We start from the raw sequence: 15,383 nt of genomic DNA, 5'->3' as shown, positions 1-15,383 counted from the left end.
CGCACACACACACACACACACACACACCCTCCCCCTAGTGTTGGACAGTTGTGGCTGTAGGTTAGCTGCTGGTGGTGTTTTTACAAATCACACTGCTTCTATTCAGTATCTCAGCTTGGTTTATTGATCACATGATGATCACACACACGCTGCCGAGGCCTTCCTGAAGCTAAAGAACGGCGGGGCTTTTTCCAGCCTTCTGACACGACACTCCGCAGCATTGTCGGATGACACCACTGTCTCACACACACACACACACACGCACACACACACGCACTGCGTCTGACTAAGACGATTCCAGGACAATGACATCAGAGCCAACAGCTGAGCTGTCTACAATGTCGGGTTGGAGCTGTGAAGGCACTTCGCTGTTCAATCAGTGCTTGAACTACATTATCGCCCCCCTGTTTGTCACTGACATGTCAGTATTATCACTGACATGTGGTGATACTACTGACCTTCAGTGTAACGGTTCAATGGAGCCCTGATGGAGAACAACTTGTTCCTGGGGTTTAGCTCACCACACTTTCCAAACAGTCCCTCAAACATCATGGAGTGAGTTTAAACCCACATATTACTCTGAATGTAATTTATGGGTGATTGATAAATCAGTTCTTATTGATTAGTTATTGGATTGTTCTTCAGATCGCCACAATTAATCAGGTCAATTATGAGACTCTACTCGTTGATACAACTGGAAACTTCTTTTCTATTAAACCAACAGCAGAAATATGATGTCTTCACAGTGATATTATTGAAACACCATAGCAGATAAAATTAGTCAACTGGTGGTGCTTTTTTAGGGGTTACACATCTAACATTTCCAATACAGCTCATATTTTTATAACTAGTATTACTGATTTACAGTATATTTTGAATTTCCTGCCACAGATTTAAAGAACAGTATATAATAAGATGATAATCTTAAAAAGAAAATGACTGAATTTTCTATTAGCATACAGAAATAGAAAAACCAGTCAAAAGGTACAGATTCCAAAAAACAAGGATTCGTTGCAGGTGGCTGCTAAACATGTGTGGGTTTTCTCTGAAAAGGTGTTTCCAATTTTATGTTAGAATTTGAATTACTTTAAAACAGAATTTCTTTAATCATGCCTACATGTCAATTTGCCGATGACAGATTCTTCTATGTAAGAATTTTGTGTTTGTGGTGTAACTGAATAATGTGAATATGCCTCATCTGAACTGATGATGGAACCTCGCATTTCTTTCCACGATGCTAGCTTAGCCAACACGAGACACTTCTGAAGGTTCTCATCCGTCCAGCTCGCGTTTTCCCAAAGGCATTAAATCGAATCAACTGGACGTGGAGAATTTTTCCCTCAAGGCTTCTTCATTTCTGAACTGAAGAAGCCTCTTGGATGAGAGGTGAAACATCTTCAAGCAACTTCCTACAAGTCCAGTCGATCTGATTTACTTCCTTTGGACTTCCACGCTGAGCAAACACCAAACCCTCCTGGACGAGACTGACCGATTACAACGTGAACGCATCATATTTAATGGGATGATTTCAGAAAAGCCAGTTCTTTATTTTCCATTAAGTGCTGATCTGGCGGCACCCAGTCTCCCCACATCCATGTGAGATCGGGTCAGAGCTGAACTGCTGCATCACCGCTTCTCATGTTGCAGCTCCTCATCTAAAGCTGCTGGAAACATATTAGTCATCCATCAAAAGACGCGCACGACTCCTTCTGTGCCGGTGCACTAAAGCCTTCCTCCCCCTGCCCATCTCCTGTCATCCCCCTGAAACCAGCTCCCTCCTTACTCCTGATTACTCTCACTCCCTTCTTCCTCTCGTCTATCCTTCCCTTCATCCTGCCCCTTCTGTCTTTCTCTGTATATATTCCTGTCTTTTCTCCCTTCCTCGCGGTTCTCTGCATCTTTCAGGCAGGATTTAAGCGGCTCTGTGAAACTTCAAAGTGCCCATCGCTCTGCAGGCTGTTTAGAAAGCCTGACAATGACATTCCAAACCCTGCAGACCTTCAAATGATCGTTCTATTCCACCAACTTTCCACAATAATCCTATGCCTGCAACCTCCCCCCGTTTCTTCACCTCTGGCTACACAGATTGATCGTCACGTCTCCGCATTTTCTCAACAAGGCCTCGGATTTTCTATTATTGATGCTCATCTCCATCTTTGCATACCTCAAATATCTGGCTGCCCCCCCCCCCCCTCCATCCTCACATTATCCCTCCCTTCTGCTCCCCACCCCTGTATCCCATCTATTGAATTTTTTTCTGCTGGTTGCTTCCAGCATAGATACAGGAAAGATGCGTCCAGTCAAAAGACAAGCGCTCCAAATGACCTTGATGTTTGTCGGCCGGAACGCACAGGGGCACATGACTCCAACACACAACATACAAATCTGCAAAGAGGATTATGCTAAGTGGAAGTGGGGTCAAACACTAATCCAATCATTTGTGGCCAGTGTCTTATTCTCAATTGGAGCAGCAGTGAGGCCACTGGCAGATATGCATACTAGTCACATCCGCTTTCTGTGACACGGGATAATTATACACCTAGAAAGGTGTATAATAAAAAGCCTGCAGGGTGTGACAATACAGTCACAGCAGTATGGAGATGGGCCAATTTGCAGATTTGAGATGTCCATCACTTTCTCTTTTCTTTTTTCTTATTAGTCACTCACACACACAGACTACAAAGTCCATAATAACCTGTTCTCAAATAGAATATAATTGGCCTTGAGGAGTTTTTACAAATCGACATATTTCAACTATGTAAAAAATCCTTTCAGCCCTAGCGATCAGATCTGTTCCTCAATTAAGGCATCCAGTGAATAATATAGTATCGGAATTAGGTCCTGGAGGTAGAACATGATGAAAGATGTGAAAAGAAATGTTTCTTTTCCATCCTCCCAACAATGGTGTGACATTATGCTGTTCAGACAGTCTACATTTCTGCCTGGATGCAGGGTCACGCAGCTGAGAGAAAATAATCTCACGCACAGGTAGGCTCGCTAAATAAAAAGGAGAACATCACGGTGTGTCAATCACGACACGCCGTTTCATTGTGTGTGCTAGCAGATGAGTTGCGTGTGAATAGCATAAGAAAAAAACAGGGATAACTTTATTTACAGTGTTGGATTTTGTTTCGGTAGACCTCTGTCTCAACAAGAATTTGAAGTACTGCCCATCCCTGATGATCCACATCCTCAAACTTGTTGAAGAGTGGAGGATCTGAAGTAACTCCAGCCAGTGAAATATGAATTAATAATAAGCATGGATCCAGTCAATGTCCTGACTCACAGAAGGAGGATCCTACAGATCTGAAGATTCTCACAGAGCAAAGTAGCAAAGAGAAGAGGAAAAGAAAAATAGGTAGAAGAAGGAAACGACAACTGCCTCCAGGGCGCTGAAGACCAGACAGCGACTGAACGAGGGAAATACACAACGATACCACTGACTAATATGCAGCGCATAAGTGTGACAGAGAGAAATAAATGTCGGGAGAAAGATGAAGAGCATAAAAGTATTTTCCTCTTCACACTTCTCAGCGCTGCTTAACCATTCTCCAAAATCACTCCGATCCCTTCTCCCTCTAGGCCCCTGAAAGCATTTGACCCTGTTAACATCATTACCAGAGAGAGCGCGAGTGCGAGGGAGACAGAGAGATTCCACGATGAGGGAAAACTGAAGGGAGGAAGATGAAAGTGTTGAAAGAGGAGACGGTTTTTTTTTTTCCAGGCGGAGGGGAAAAACGTTAACATTTAGAGACGATACGAGCACCGTTCCAAATGGATCCTGTCCCGAATTCACGCAACAGAATAATCCGGCTTGCGCGCTTTCGTCACGCTTCAACCTAGGCGGTGACGATCTCCTTCATCTCTTCTGATCTTCTCCATTCAAATTTGACACAAGTGGATGTGTGGCGGTGCTGATGCTGGCGATACAGCAGGAAAACTCACATTACCACAGACTGCAGCCGGATATGAACCATAAAATGGCTTAGATTTCCTCCCACATCTTTGGCAGATTCTTAGATTTTTGATCAATGGGCTCCAGACAGCATCAGATACAATTCAGGCCTTTCTGAACTTTTGGCTCTGATAATTATCTGCAGGTATGAATGTAGAAATCAATGTTGCAGCTTTGTCATTAACAACTGACTCCCTGCAAACATAGAAGAAATCTATCACACCTGTCACCATTTTATTGTTATCGTAATAATTACAAATACTAATTTAATTTTATCACTCATTGACAGCGAAGCTCTAACAACACTTTGATCGCACAAAAGCACCTTGTGAAGAAGAGCCGTTTCTTGGCTCCGTCACGTCTATATTTAGACTCTTGTTTGAAAGGTTCCCTAATAGCCAATTGCCTGGATGGACCTGCGGCTGTAGCCATCTGTCCAACCTCAGTAAATTGAAGAGGCGGTCGATCCGTAAATGTCTTTTTAGATTTATGTTATTAGTTGTTATAGCCGCATCCTTTTTTCGGAAAACTCAACAAACCAACGCAAAGTTTTTGGACTCTCCATTTTTATTTGGCTAAAAACCAAACTGTGCCCGGAGCAGTTATGTGGAGTTTGGCCTCGACATGAAATGAAACATGACATTCAGGTCAATAGATGCCCACTGAAATCTGAAGCTCCTGAACTGAGACCGTTATCGACACTAATTTAATACTCCGGGATAAATACCACTTGATGTCATTAGGAAGCTTCATTCAAACCATGGAAAATGATTGGAGAAAGGAGAATTTCTACTTCATCCAGCCGCTTAACCATAATGTATCATAGCAGCTACCTCAAATCATGATGAGATTATAGAGGCATATTTTATCATTTATTCCTTCTCAGTGTCCTGTGAAAAGGAGACGAAGTGATCAAACGTCCGTTGGAGACCCGGTCAGACGGGCCAGACGGCCACTAGCAGCTGACAAACAGTTAACTGTCCATTTGGCCCAACACAGCTGTAATCAGCAGGAACAACGGAGCATACGAGCGCTGTGAGTGGGAGGATGAAGCACACGGGCTCCACTTCACCATTTGATCTTTGCATGGCTCAATTAGACCGAAGTCAGGCGGCGCCGGTGGTGCCAACGTGAGGGTAAAGAGATGAGAACGTTATCCTCACCTGGAGGGAAAAACTTCACCTTCTTTTTCCAGGTGTATCACAATACTGGAAAGCAGGAAAAACAGCCAGAGGGTGAAGAGAGAAGTGAACATAGGAAAAGGTAGACACATTTATTTGGGCTAGGTCTGAGACTCCCCAGCCGCTAGCCGGGGTACAAAGAGTTGACTTGCAAATTCGGATATTGCATTTTTCTCTGTCTCTCTATCTTTCCGTCTCTCTCTCTCTCTCTCTCTGAATCCCAATGAGGGGAGATCTGTTTTTAAAGAGACAGCTTGACATTTCGGATGGGAAGTCATTTTTCTTGGGAAGAGTTGGATGATGAGAAGATTGATGCGCCAAATCCATCCCGTTAGCTTAGCCTAGCATGAGGAATGGGTAATGCCAAGATCGCCCCCTTTCCCCAAACAGAAAAAAGAAAAGAAAAAAAAGAATGTGCCTCCAAGAAGGGTTGTGTGCTGGAGTATTTTTTTGGCTGCCAAGTCTGAAGTCTCTACTGTTTGCCTGGCAACCTCACAGTAACAACAAGACCTCAGGAAGCAGCCAAGAAACGGTTCTGTTAGCTTTGGAACCAGCCCGGCCAGCAATCTTTTTCAATTTCCAGTTGTTCTTGCTACGCTTGCTTTAAGATATCTGGCTGAACTCCTGTTCTGACAATGATTTGACAAAGTTAATAAGATTTCTGCTCGCTTTTCTTTCTAGTTTTAAAGAAGTCTTTATAAAAATCAATCATTTTTATGGCTCCGCGCCTACAGCTCGGAATTTTGGTTTGTGTTGCGCCGTCCTGATCTCGGTATGCAAACCGGTCTGATATTAAGACGCCCCGGGGCCACTTCCAGTTTAGAACACGGGGAGGTCAGGATGGCGTTTCTGGTTATTACATTGTAAGCATAAATACGTCTAAGGACTACTGATTGCTTATCTGAAATGCATGCTGGCCGATTAATATTTTTTCCTCTCCGTTTTTGATGCAGGATTTGTCGAGTGTCAACAGCATGGAGTGGATCGTAATCTCTCCCTCTTCGTTAAACAGCTGCCTCTTCATCCTCCCTCCTACACCCTCAGCTGCTTCTTTTTTTTCCCACCACCACCACCACCACAATGTAAAACAGCTTTTATTTGATTGTTCCACTCTTTAAGTGTTTAAATAAAGCAAAAGAAAGCACACGATCGGGAAGCAGCGGTTCCTCCCTTGAACCTCTAATGCTATGTGGCTCCGTCCCTCAACATGGAGGTGAGGGAACGATCGCATTTGAACTTTATTAGAGGATAATTACACGACTCTGCAGCAGCACAGCCAAGAGGGAGGGACTTTGCGGCGCCAAAACTCAGTTACACAGTCAAGCGTGGCACAGCTACAGTGACATCTTGACATATAAATGTAATTAAAGTCTGCCAATTCTGTGTTTTTGAAAATATTTACTCGCCATCCCCATTACGGATTAATAATTCAAAGACGAAGACAGTGAGAGAGATGGCTGGGAACTGCAGCTGGAAGGAGACGTCTCCCTCGCCTGGAAACACAACAGCTGAAAGAAATGGCTTCAGATCAACACACTGTACGTCAGAGCCACACACACACACACACACACACATCAGAATTAGGCTTGATTCCATTGCTATACGAATCTAATGCCTTCGTTTCATACTTCATTCAACACAACAACAGCACATAAATAAAATCAGATGCTGTAAGCGGATCATAAATCAAACGGGGCTGAACTGAAGGAACGTTTCTCACCGACGGTCTCCCGCTTCTCAACAACATTTGGGAAGTCGTGACGCAGAAGAAAAACAATTATGGGGAAAAGTTTTTTATGTGGTTTCAATACCGTGGAGTCGATCCTCAACTCTGCTGAGAGCCTGACGGACGTTTATAGTGTGACAGATGGTTACAGGCCATCAGTTAGCGGTGAGAGGAGGAAGAGGAGGAAGAGGAGGGAGCGTCTGTGAGCCGCCTCAAAGCGTATGGGCAGGTAATATTTGTTAATCATCATTTCAAAAAGGATAAATCAGCATCACATTTATGGTTCACTCCCGTTCTGAGCAGAACAACGTTAGAGAACAGAGGCAAGTTGACAAACTGTGAAACAGCGCACACACACACACACACACACAAAACACACACACGTAAGTGCCTCTATCTACTCCCATGCTCAAACCCATTAAATCTATAGGACACCTGCTCCACACCATCCCCCACAATCTGTCATGTATACACACACACACACACACACACACTTTAAATGTTCTATTGTGTCATGAAACACTGTTAAAGCAGTTCCAACTGATTGTTTGAATGTTAATTGTTGTGTAAGAATGCGAGGCTATAAAAACTCTGCTATGTTCGGTCATTATCCGTTTTGTGTCTGTGCACAATTAAGCCTCACAGCTGTGTCTACTTCCTGTACTTCCTGTTGGTTGTGTGTGACTGGCAGCCTGCTATCAGCTCCCATGTTTGTGCATTACGCTGTAGATCGGAAAGGAAACTGATTAACTATTAATTAGTCGACTTCAAACAGACTTTTTCCTGCCATTGTCGGCTATTTCGCCTTTCAGGCAGTAAAGACGTACGCTTTAAAATTCATGCATTTATGTATAAGCAATTAGCCAGAAACACACACACACACACACGCGTCTGGTTTTTAGGTGTGAAGCGGAAAAGACAATGAAGAGTGAAGCGCTCTTCATCGCTGAGGAAGAGCATCTTTATAAAAAAATTTAAAAAAAATCACACGTTGTGACATTTACTTCAGCGCATCAACACCTTCAGACGCACACGACGCCGAGACGCTAAATGAGAATCGGTTGCGTGCAGGTGAAGGCTGTGGTCGCCATAGTGACGCCGCCTGGTGCGTAAACCCACCGGTGTGGAATCTGCTAAGTTGGTGGTTGGAGTAGGGGGAGTGTGTGTGTGTGTGTGTGTGTGTGAGGAGTAAAGACCAGTCATCATCACTACCAACACCAACAGCAGAGGGGGGAGGAGCAGACCAAATCCCAAGGCGAGGGGGGGCAGGGTTGGTCTTTTAACTCAACATGGGGCGAGGGGGGGGTGCTGGTAAATAGTCCCAAGTAGACGCTGCTCGGCTGATTCTTCCTTTCACGCCAAGGAAGATGAAAATATCAGCTTTGAAGGTAAGTTGTAATTAGTGTTCTCTGAAGAGGAGGTGGGCTTGGGATGGCATTGTTCAAAGAAAAAAGAAAATTGGGGGTGGGGGAGGCAGTGGCTACTCACTAGACAGGAGGAGGAGGAGCATCGATTCTCCACACCCAACTTTGGATTTTTCATTTAATGCTCTACTGATGATGAAGTTCAACGTTCGATTTTTCCCCTGATCTCTGAAGTTCCAATAAAGGAAAAACTTGTTTATTCCTTCGGATAACCTGTGAGCTGTGAAACCTGTAATACAGTGTAATTAAAAGCGCTGCAAGTAGTGGACGATAATAAGTGATTAATACCCATGTGACGAGCCAACTGGAAAATATTACGTCACCTTTAAGTTCACCAGTCTGTTCTGAAAAACTTCTTCCTCCACGCCGTAATCTCCACCTTTAACCCAGACGTCACGCGTGTACGCATCGAAATGAAGGAGTTTCCTCCCCAAAAAAACCTGAGAGAACATCTTGGTTTAAAAATGTTCCCCAAAAACACAGTATTTTCTTCACTATAAGGCGCACTGGACTATAAGGCGCACTGACGGTTTTTGAGAAAATTAAAGGCTTTTAGGTGCGCCTTATAGTGCGGAAAACACTGTAATTTGAAAAAAAACCTTCTGAATTAAGGAGCAAATCATCAAATGTGAAAGGTCATTTGTCTCTGGACTTGAATTTCTAGAGCTAAATATTCTAGACCTATTATATAAAGTAGGAAACATTGCTCTGAAGCAAAGATATTCTATAAGAAGTTTACTTATAAACAAACCAAATATATTCACGTCTTTAAGCCGACTGAAACCGTAATTTACTATAAGCACTAAAGCCACTGCTTTATGGTGAATATATGAGACTTTCCTCCATTTCTGGGCGGGTTATTTATTAAATACATTCACACGACGCCCCAAAGAGTAAAGATACATCACAGAATGAAAGTTCACTCTTGTCCCGATCCCAACAACCTTCTGGTGCAGCTGAAGCAACAAAGTTCACCTCCGTTGATCTGTGACCCATCACATCTCTGACCGATGAACGCCCGGCGTTTACATCTGGACCTTCCTGAATATTCCGTCACACAGCTTCACCACCGTTTGCCGTTTCGTGTTTGCTTTTGACAGTTGACTCAACAGCGTCGTGATATGGAAAAAACAAGCCCTCAAACGGCATCTTGTCATTGGTTTACACAAAGGCGTGGGTCTGGTGCTTGTGATGTAAACAAGCAGCAGCTACCACACAAACAGACAGCTGCATGCGGCTGTGTCCCCCCACCCTCGACAGGAGGAAGCTGTTCCTGGTAACGGGCACAAATAATGAGCAACACAACTTGGGACGGTCACATGTGCACACGCCAAAATTTCCCATTGCACATAGCTGCATATCAGCTACACAAACAACCAGACAGTGACTTACTGCATCTGGCCTCATCGTCTAGACGACTCTTTTTAGCGTCAGCTGGGGCTTACAGAAAAAACAGAAGGCATTCCCGGCACGGGAACAGCTGATTCAAGGAAGGAAGGAAGGAAAACGCTTCGGCTTGACCACACACACACACACACACACACACACACACACGTCCTGAAAATCCCCGTCCTCCACAGGGTGGGGTGGTTCCAGCTGTCATCCTTATTTTTGACAGAAGGGTGGGCGTCGGGGTGTGGCACTGCAAACTTTGAATGCAGATAAAGTTTGAGATGCCTGCGTGTTGACCTCAACATCCACATGACCAGGAAAATATAATAAAGTCCATTAAAATGATTATGATATGCGAGTCTCCTTTTAATTTGACAGCACCTGTTTTTCCTCTGCTACCGGTAAACATAAAAGGATGTCATTTTATGCTCTGCAAACAAGAGAACATCCTAAATATTCCTTAAATTTACTTCCTACCGTCCATAAAATGCATCTGCTTTAATGAGGATATCTGAAATAGAGAAAGAGACTCTTCAATCTTCGGCTATATTCTAGCACTTGTGGTAATTATCATTGCATCATATAATCAAATCTATACTTCGGTACTTATAGAGGCTGCCCTTCTTCAACCGCACAAAAGATTTTTTAAAAATCCGATTACAAAATGTGGCCCTAAAATGGAAATGAGATGCTTGATGTCGTTTGATTGGGCCAATTACCAAGACTGGCTTTACATTCTGACTGTTGATGAGGACCAAGTTTGATAGTGTCACTACAACTACTTCAAACTTTTCCTCTTTTCAATCAATAGACTGTAATCAGCCATGATGGGCAACTCGTTTCTGCTGCCTCTTCTAACTTGAAACCACTGATCAAAAATAGCATCAAAAAATCTTACCAAAAGGATCAGGATGACTGAAATGAAGCAAGAAAACATCTCCTGCAACCGCCGAGGGAGAAAGAAATAGAGGAGGATGAATGATGGCACCACCGTTTTCACTCGAAGGTTTTACTTCCCCTGACTAAAAAGCATAATATTATTGCTCAACCCTTCCCCGAAGCCGAGTAATTCAACTATTCAGGCTTATTTCACCCCTGCAGCTAGTTGCTGATTTTCATCTATTCCTGTACGGAGTGTTGAGTTGTGTATTGCGTCACTGTATACATTAAGCCTGCAGTGTGTGTTTGTGGGGGGGGGTTTCCATTTAAGCTTTGCTGCACGTCTCCCATCATTGTGCGGTAATCCAGTCGATGTATGTTTAAGGCCTGACATTTTATTTCCATACTCCACAGACGTGAACGAAACCCTGACGGTGTGACGGAAAAATGATGTTTTTCAGCGGGTCAAGAAAATTTTAGGTGACCGCACACGAGTTTAGACACACAAAAAAATAAATAATCAGTTTCAAGGACCTAAATGCATCTGACTCGTGTTGAATGTTGAAATGAAAACGCAGCTTTCAGACATCTTCACAATCTTAACACATTTGAAGAAAAAAAAAAAGGTGCAGAACACGTTCAGATTTTATGAATAGAAGGTGGAGGGAGTGAATTCATAGTTACTGTAATTAAAACAGAGATATATATATGACCACATCGGTGTTCAGAGATTCTCCCTCAGTCTGAGGTGAGGATGCTCTGAAGCTGAAAAACCAGACCAGAGGTAGCTCATCAGAACCTGGGCGACTCCTGGCCGCCATCCTGTCAGCCCGGTAATGGAGACCACTCAGGCATTTCACAGTCAAAGCAGCCAGCCCCACATATTACATTTCAATCTAGCTGCATAAACTAGGACATCTTGGGTACTTTAAGTTGGATTCCCATCTTAAACAAGTTCTTGCACAAACAGAAGTTTCCCAACCCCCACCAAAAAAAAAAAGTTATACTGAGTGGTGAGCAACGAGACAGAAAAAGCATAAACCCATTCCGGCTCTGTGGGGAAGAAGGATCACATCCTGTTTGCAAAACTAATAAAGATCCATTCCTTCTGGCAACTCTTTATACTTATATCATAAACCTGCTAACACACACACACACACACACGAATAACCTCCATGTAAGATTTGCCTGTCAAAACATTGTGTAAGTGGCACCTCTGGGTTTAACAGTGACTTGAACAGTCTCCGTCTCACACAGCTGTCAAACACCTTTATTTTTTCCTGGGTTTTTTTCCTTCTCCTTTCTTTTAACAAACAAACTGCGTACGAGCACGTTCAACATGGAGGCTCACTAATGTGGACAAATCAGACAAAAAAAGGTGGACACAAACACAGATGCTTCCATGCAGACAGCGAGAGATAAACAGCTGATGTTCTCTCGGATTCTGTGCTGATGTGTTATTAATGCTGCCCCCCGCACACACACACCCCCCCAACCCCCTCCCGAAGCGTCTGATTCCAACCAGGACATTTAAACCTGTAACCAGCCCCCGCCACTCCGCTATGATGCCACATGTTACATAAAGACTCATTGATCCATGTTATGATGCAAGTATTTCACAACCATTTGTTATTGAACATGGTTTTTTCGTGCTATAGTGACGCTCAGCTGATTATTATAGGACTACAATTAAATTATTAAATTAACTTACAGCATTTTCTGCACTATAAGGCTCACTGGATTATAAGGCGCACCTTCAATGAATGGCATATTTTAAAACCATTTACATACACAAGGCGCACTGGATTATAAGGCACACTGTCGGTTTTTTAGAAAATTAAAGGCTTTTGGGTGCGCCTTATAGTGCATAAAGTACTAATACTGTATATAAATATTAATCATTACATCTTGATTGAATTATATATGGTGGGGAAAAAAAGACAAAAAAAAACTATCTCAAGTTTCCAGAGCTTGATGCAACATCTTCAAACGTCTCGATTTTCCTGCCTCAGGCGCATTAATTTTAAAAATCGTGAAAGAATCCCAGAGAATTCTCACATGCCAGACGAGGATTGTGTCATTTTTATTTGCAGGATGACTTAAAACACGATCATCATCAAAAAAATTGTTGCCAATAAATTTTCTGTCGCTCAAGCGTCTTTTCAGCTGTGGAGGATTTATTTGCAACTTGTCATCCAGCAGAACTGCCAGCCTGATATCAACAGTGATGCTGACAACATATCATTAGAGCTTATCACAAGTCCTCTTGTGATCGGTGTCGATGAGCCACGTGAAAACACCGCAAACAACAACAAAAATAAGTAACTTACTCCCCACCAGCACCTGTGATGTTCTCCAGCACTCCCCACTGCTGCCCATTAAACCAAAGGCTTCATGATAATTATGTAATATGAAACACAGGCTGTTCCAGCGTGGCTGTGGATCTGTGTTGAGAGTGTGAATCCTCTCCTCTCTGCTCACACACACACACACACACACACACACACACACACACACACACACACACACACACACACACTGGGAAAAGTCATTAAGTCGTCAGCCTCCAATCTCAACAAAAGTGAATTTTTAATGGGGACATGAAGCAAGACACAGACTGGTAATCCTCTTGGCCAAAACGGGTCCTCAGTGGAAAGACATGTACGCCCCCACCACCACCACCACCACCACCACCCCTTACCCCATCCTCCATCCTCCATCCCCCCCCCCGGCAGCACCGACAGGCCTCCCCATCCAGGAACAGCAAAGCCATCTGGTGTTTGTTTGGGACAGTTCACAGGCAGGATGTACTATGTTGTGTTGCATGTGTGTGTGTGTGTGGGGGTACAGGCATGAGTCCTGACATTGTATGTGTGTGTGTGTGTGTGTGTGTGTGTGTGTGTGTGTGTGTGTGTGTTATCAGGCTTGCATGCTTCAGCTCGCATTCCTCTGTGACATCCACTAAATTGCAGGCAAGTGCGAAAAGTGTAAACCCATCGCACGCCGGGCGTAACTTCATGGGATGACTTACTGGAGGTGACAAAACTGTACTAGGTGCCTTCACACCCATTGGATGACTTCACACCCCGAGGAGGGTGGGAGTGGTGGTGTGTGTGTCTGTGTGACCCAGGTGTGTGTGAGTTTATACACTCATAATGTACATGTGAATGTGAGTATATGACAAACAATAGCAGGTTGTCTTCATGATCATCCCTTGGGAGGCAGGAGGTCAGGGTGTATAGAGTTAATCTATGACTTAAGTACAAATAACACATTAACCTAGTTCAGCACGCACACACACACACACACACACACACACACACACACACACACACACACACACACACACACGCATCTGTCAATATCGCAGTGATTACCCATGTAACCTACTTCCACCTGACTCACGCTGACTAGTTCCGCTCCCAACTACCCACCCAACGCAATCCACGCGTTGTGTCACGCAGGTGTGTCTGGATTGACACATCTAAATAACAAAGAGTATGGGGGGGGGGGAAACATTTTCCACGCCAAGAGATGAAGGTTGAAAGCCTCTTCCGGTGACTTACCGAGCAGCGCGCAGAGCAGAAGGAGCGCACCGGTTGCCATTGTGTGCGTTCGTCCCGCAGATTCACCTCCCAATATTCCGCTTTATGTGAGGCGGTGTCGTCCGGTCGTGTGTGTGTATGTGTGTGTGTGTGTGTGTGTGGCTGGTCCTGAATCAGAACGAAGTAGAAGGGAGCTCCGATGGATCACGATCGATCATAAAAATAACATTTAAAAAAAAAAAAAAAAAAGCGGCCGGGATCTTGTCTTGAGAGTCAAATCCACAGCCGGTGATCCTGGTGGGTTTAGAGGAGTCCGACTAACCTCTGTGGTTTGGAAAAAAAAAAAAAAAAACACACACACACACACACACACACACACAAAAACCAAAAAAAAAAAACAAGGAAGGCAAAGGGTGTCGTTTCCTGCTTGATTCCACGCTCACCTATCTGCTCTCCACGGCTGCCGACGTGCGCGTAAAATGCCAGCCAGGCGCCCGGCCGACCCAACCCACTTCCCCGCTTTACTACGCATCCGAGACTGCGGAGACGCGATTCCCTACTCGGTGGAAGAGAAAGTCCAGCGTGACTTGCGCGTATTTGGAAAACCTGCTCACACGCTCCGGGCTTGGAAGAGCACAGGGAGAGTGGTGGTGGTGGTGGTGGTGGTGGGGGGGGCTGGACTGCGTTCGCCAAAATCAAGCCCTCGTTATCATTTCTGTCCTCACCGATGTGAGACCAAAAATCGCAGCCCAAGCAGGATCTGTGGCTATTTCTCCACGGAAATCCCGGAGACTAGAATCAATCTGCCACTATCTCTCCGCAGAAAAGCCCGATGGGCGGGCGCTCCTCGATGAGGCAGACAAGGCTTTGTGCTCTGACACAATGCATCAGATTAATCAATGAATACTTTCACTCTAATCATCAGGTTTCTTAATCACCCTGGCAATACATGAGAGACAATACGCCTAAAAATGCGCACATATTTCTTACAATCAGAACAAAAGCTGCGCTCCTAAAATAAATCTTAATTATAAGCGACTCCAAAAACAAGAAAAGACGCACGTACGCACAGGCACACACACAGGCACACATTCGCGGATATTTCCTTTTTTTCTTCCCCCCCCTTGCTCTCCTGTCAGCCACTTTTGTTTGCCTGGCAGTTTTTTGTTTTTTTTTTGAAAAACTTAACAGCTTGTTAAGAGTCCCAACCCCCCAATCAGTGCCCACGCCCCGGCCGTGTGGGGACACTCCCGCCCACAGTGGATGAGGGCTGAATTTGCA

General features: G+C 44.2%; 1 protein-coding gene across 1 annotated transcript in view; it reads right to left on the bottom strand.

The window, feature by feature from the left end:
* Window positions 1-14,616, bottom strand: part of igsf3 (immunoglobulin superfamily, member 3) — a 70,049-nt gene extending 55,433 nt beyond the window's left edge. The window contains exon 1 of the mRNA XM_068328740.1: window positions 14,124-14,616. Within this exon, the coding sequence (XP_068184841.1) occupies window positions 14,124-14,163 (40 nt within the window). The 5' untranslated portion in view covers window positions 14,164-14,616. The remainder of the gene's footprint in view (window positions 1-14,123) is intronic.
* Window positions 14,617-15,383: the final 767 nt, after the last annotated feature.

Source organism: Antennarius striatus, chromosome 12 (genome assembly GCF_040054535.1).
Source record: "Antennarius striatus isolate MH-2024 chromosome 12, ASM4005453v1, whole genome shotgun sequence".
NCBI lineage: Eukaryota > Metazoa > Chordata > Actinopteri > Lophiiformes > Antennariidae > Antennarius > Antennarius striatus.
This window is presented reverse-complemented; position numbering and strand designations above follow the sequence as displayed.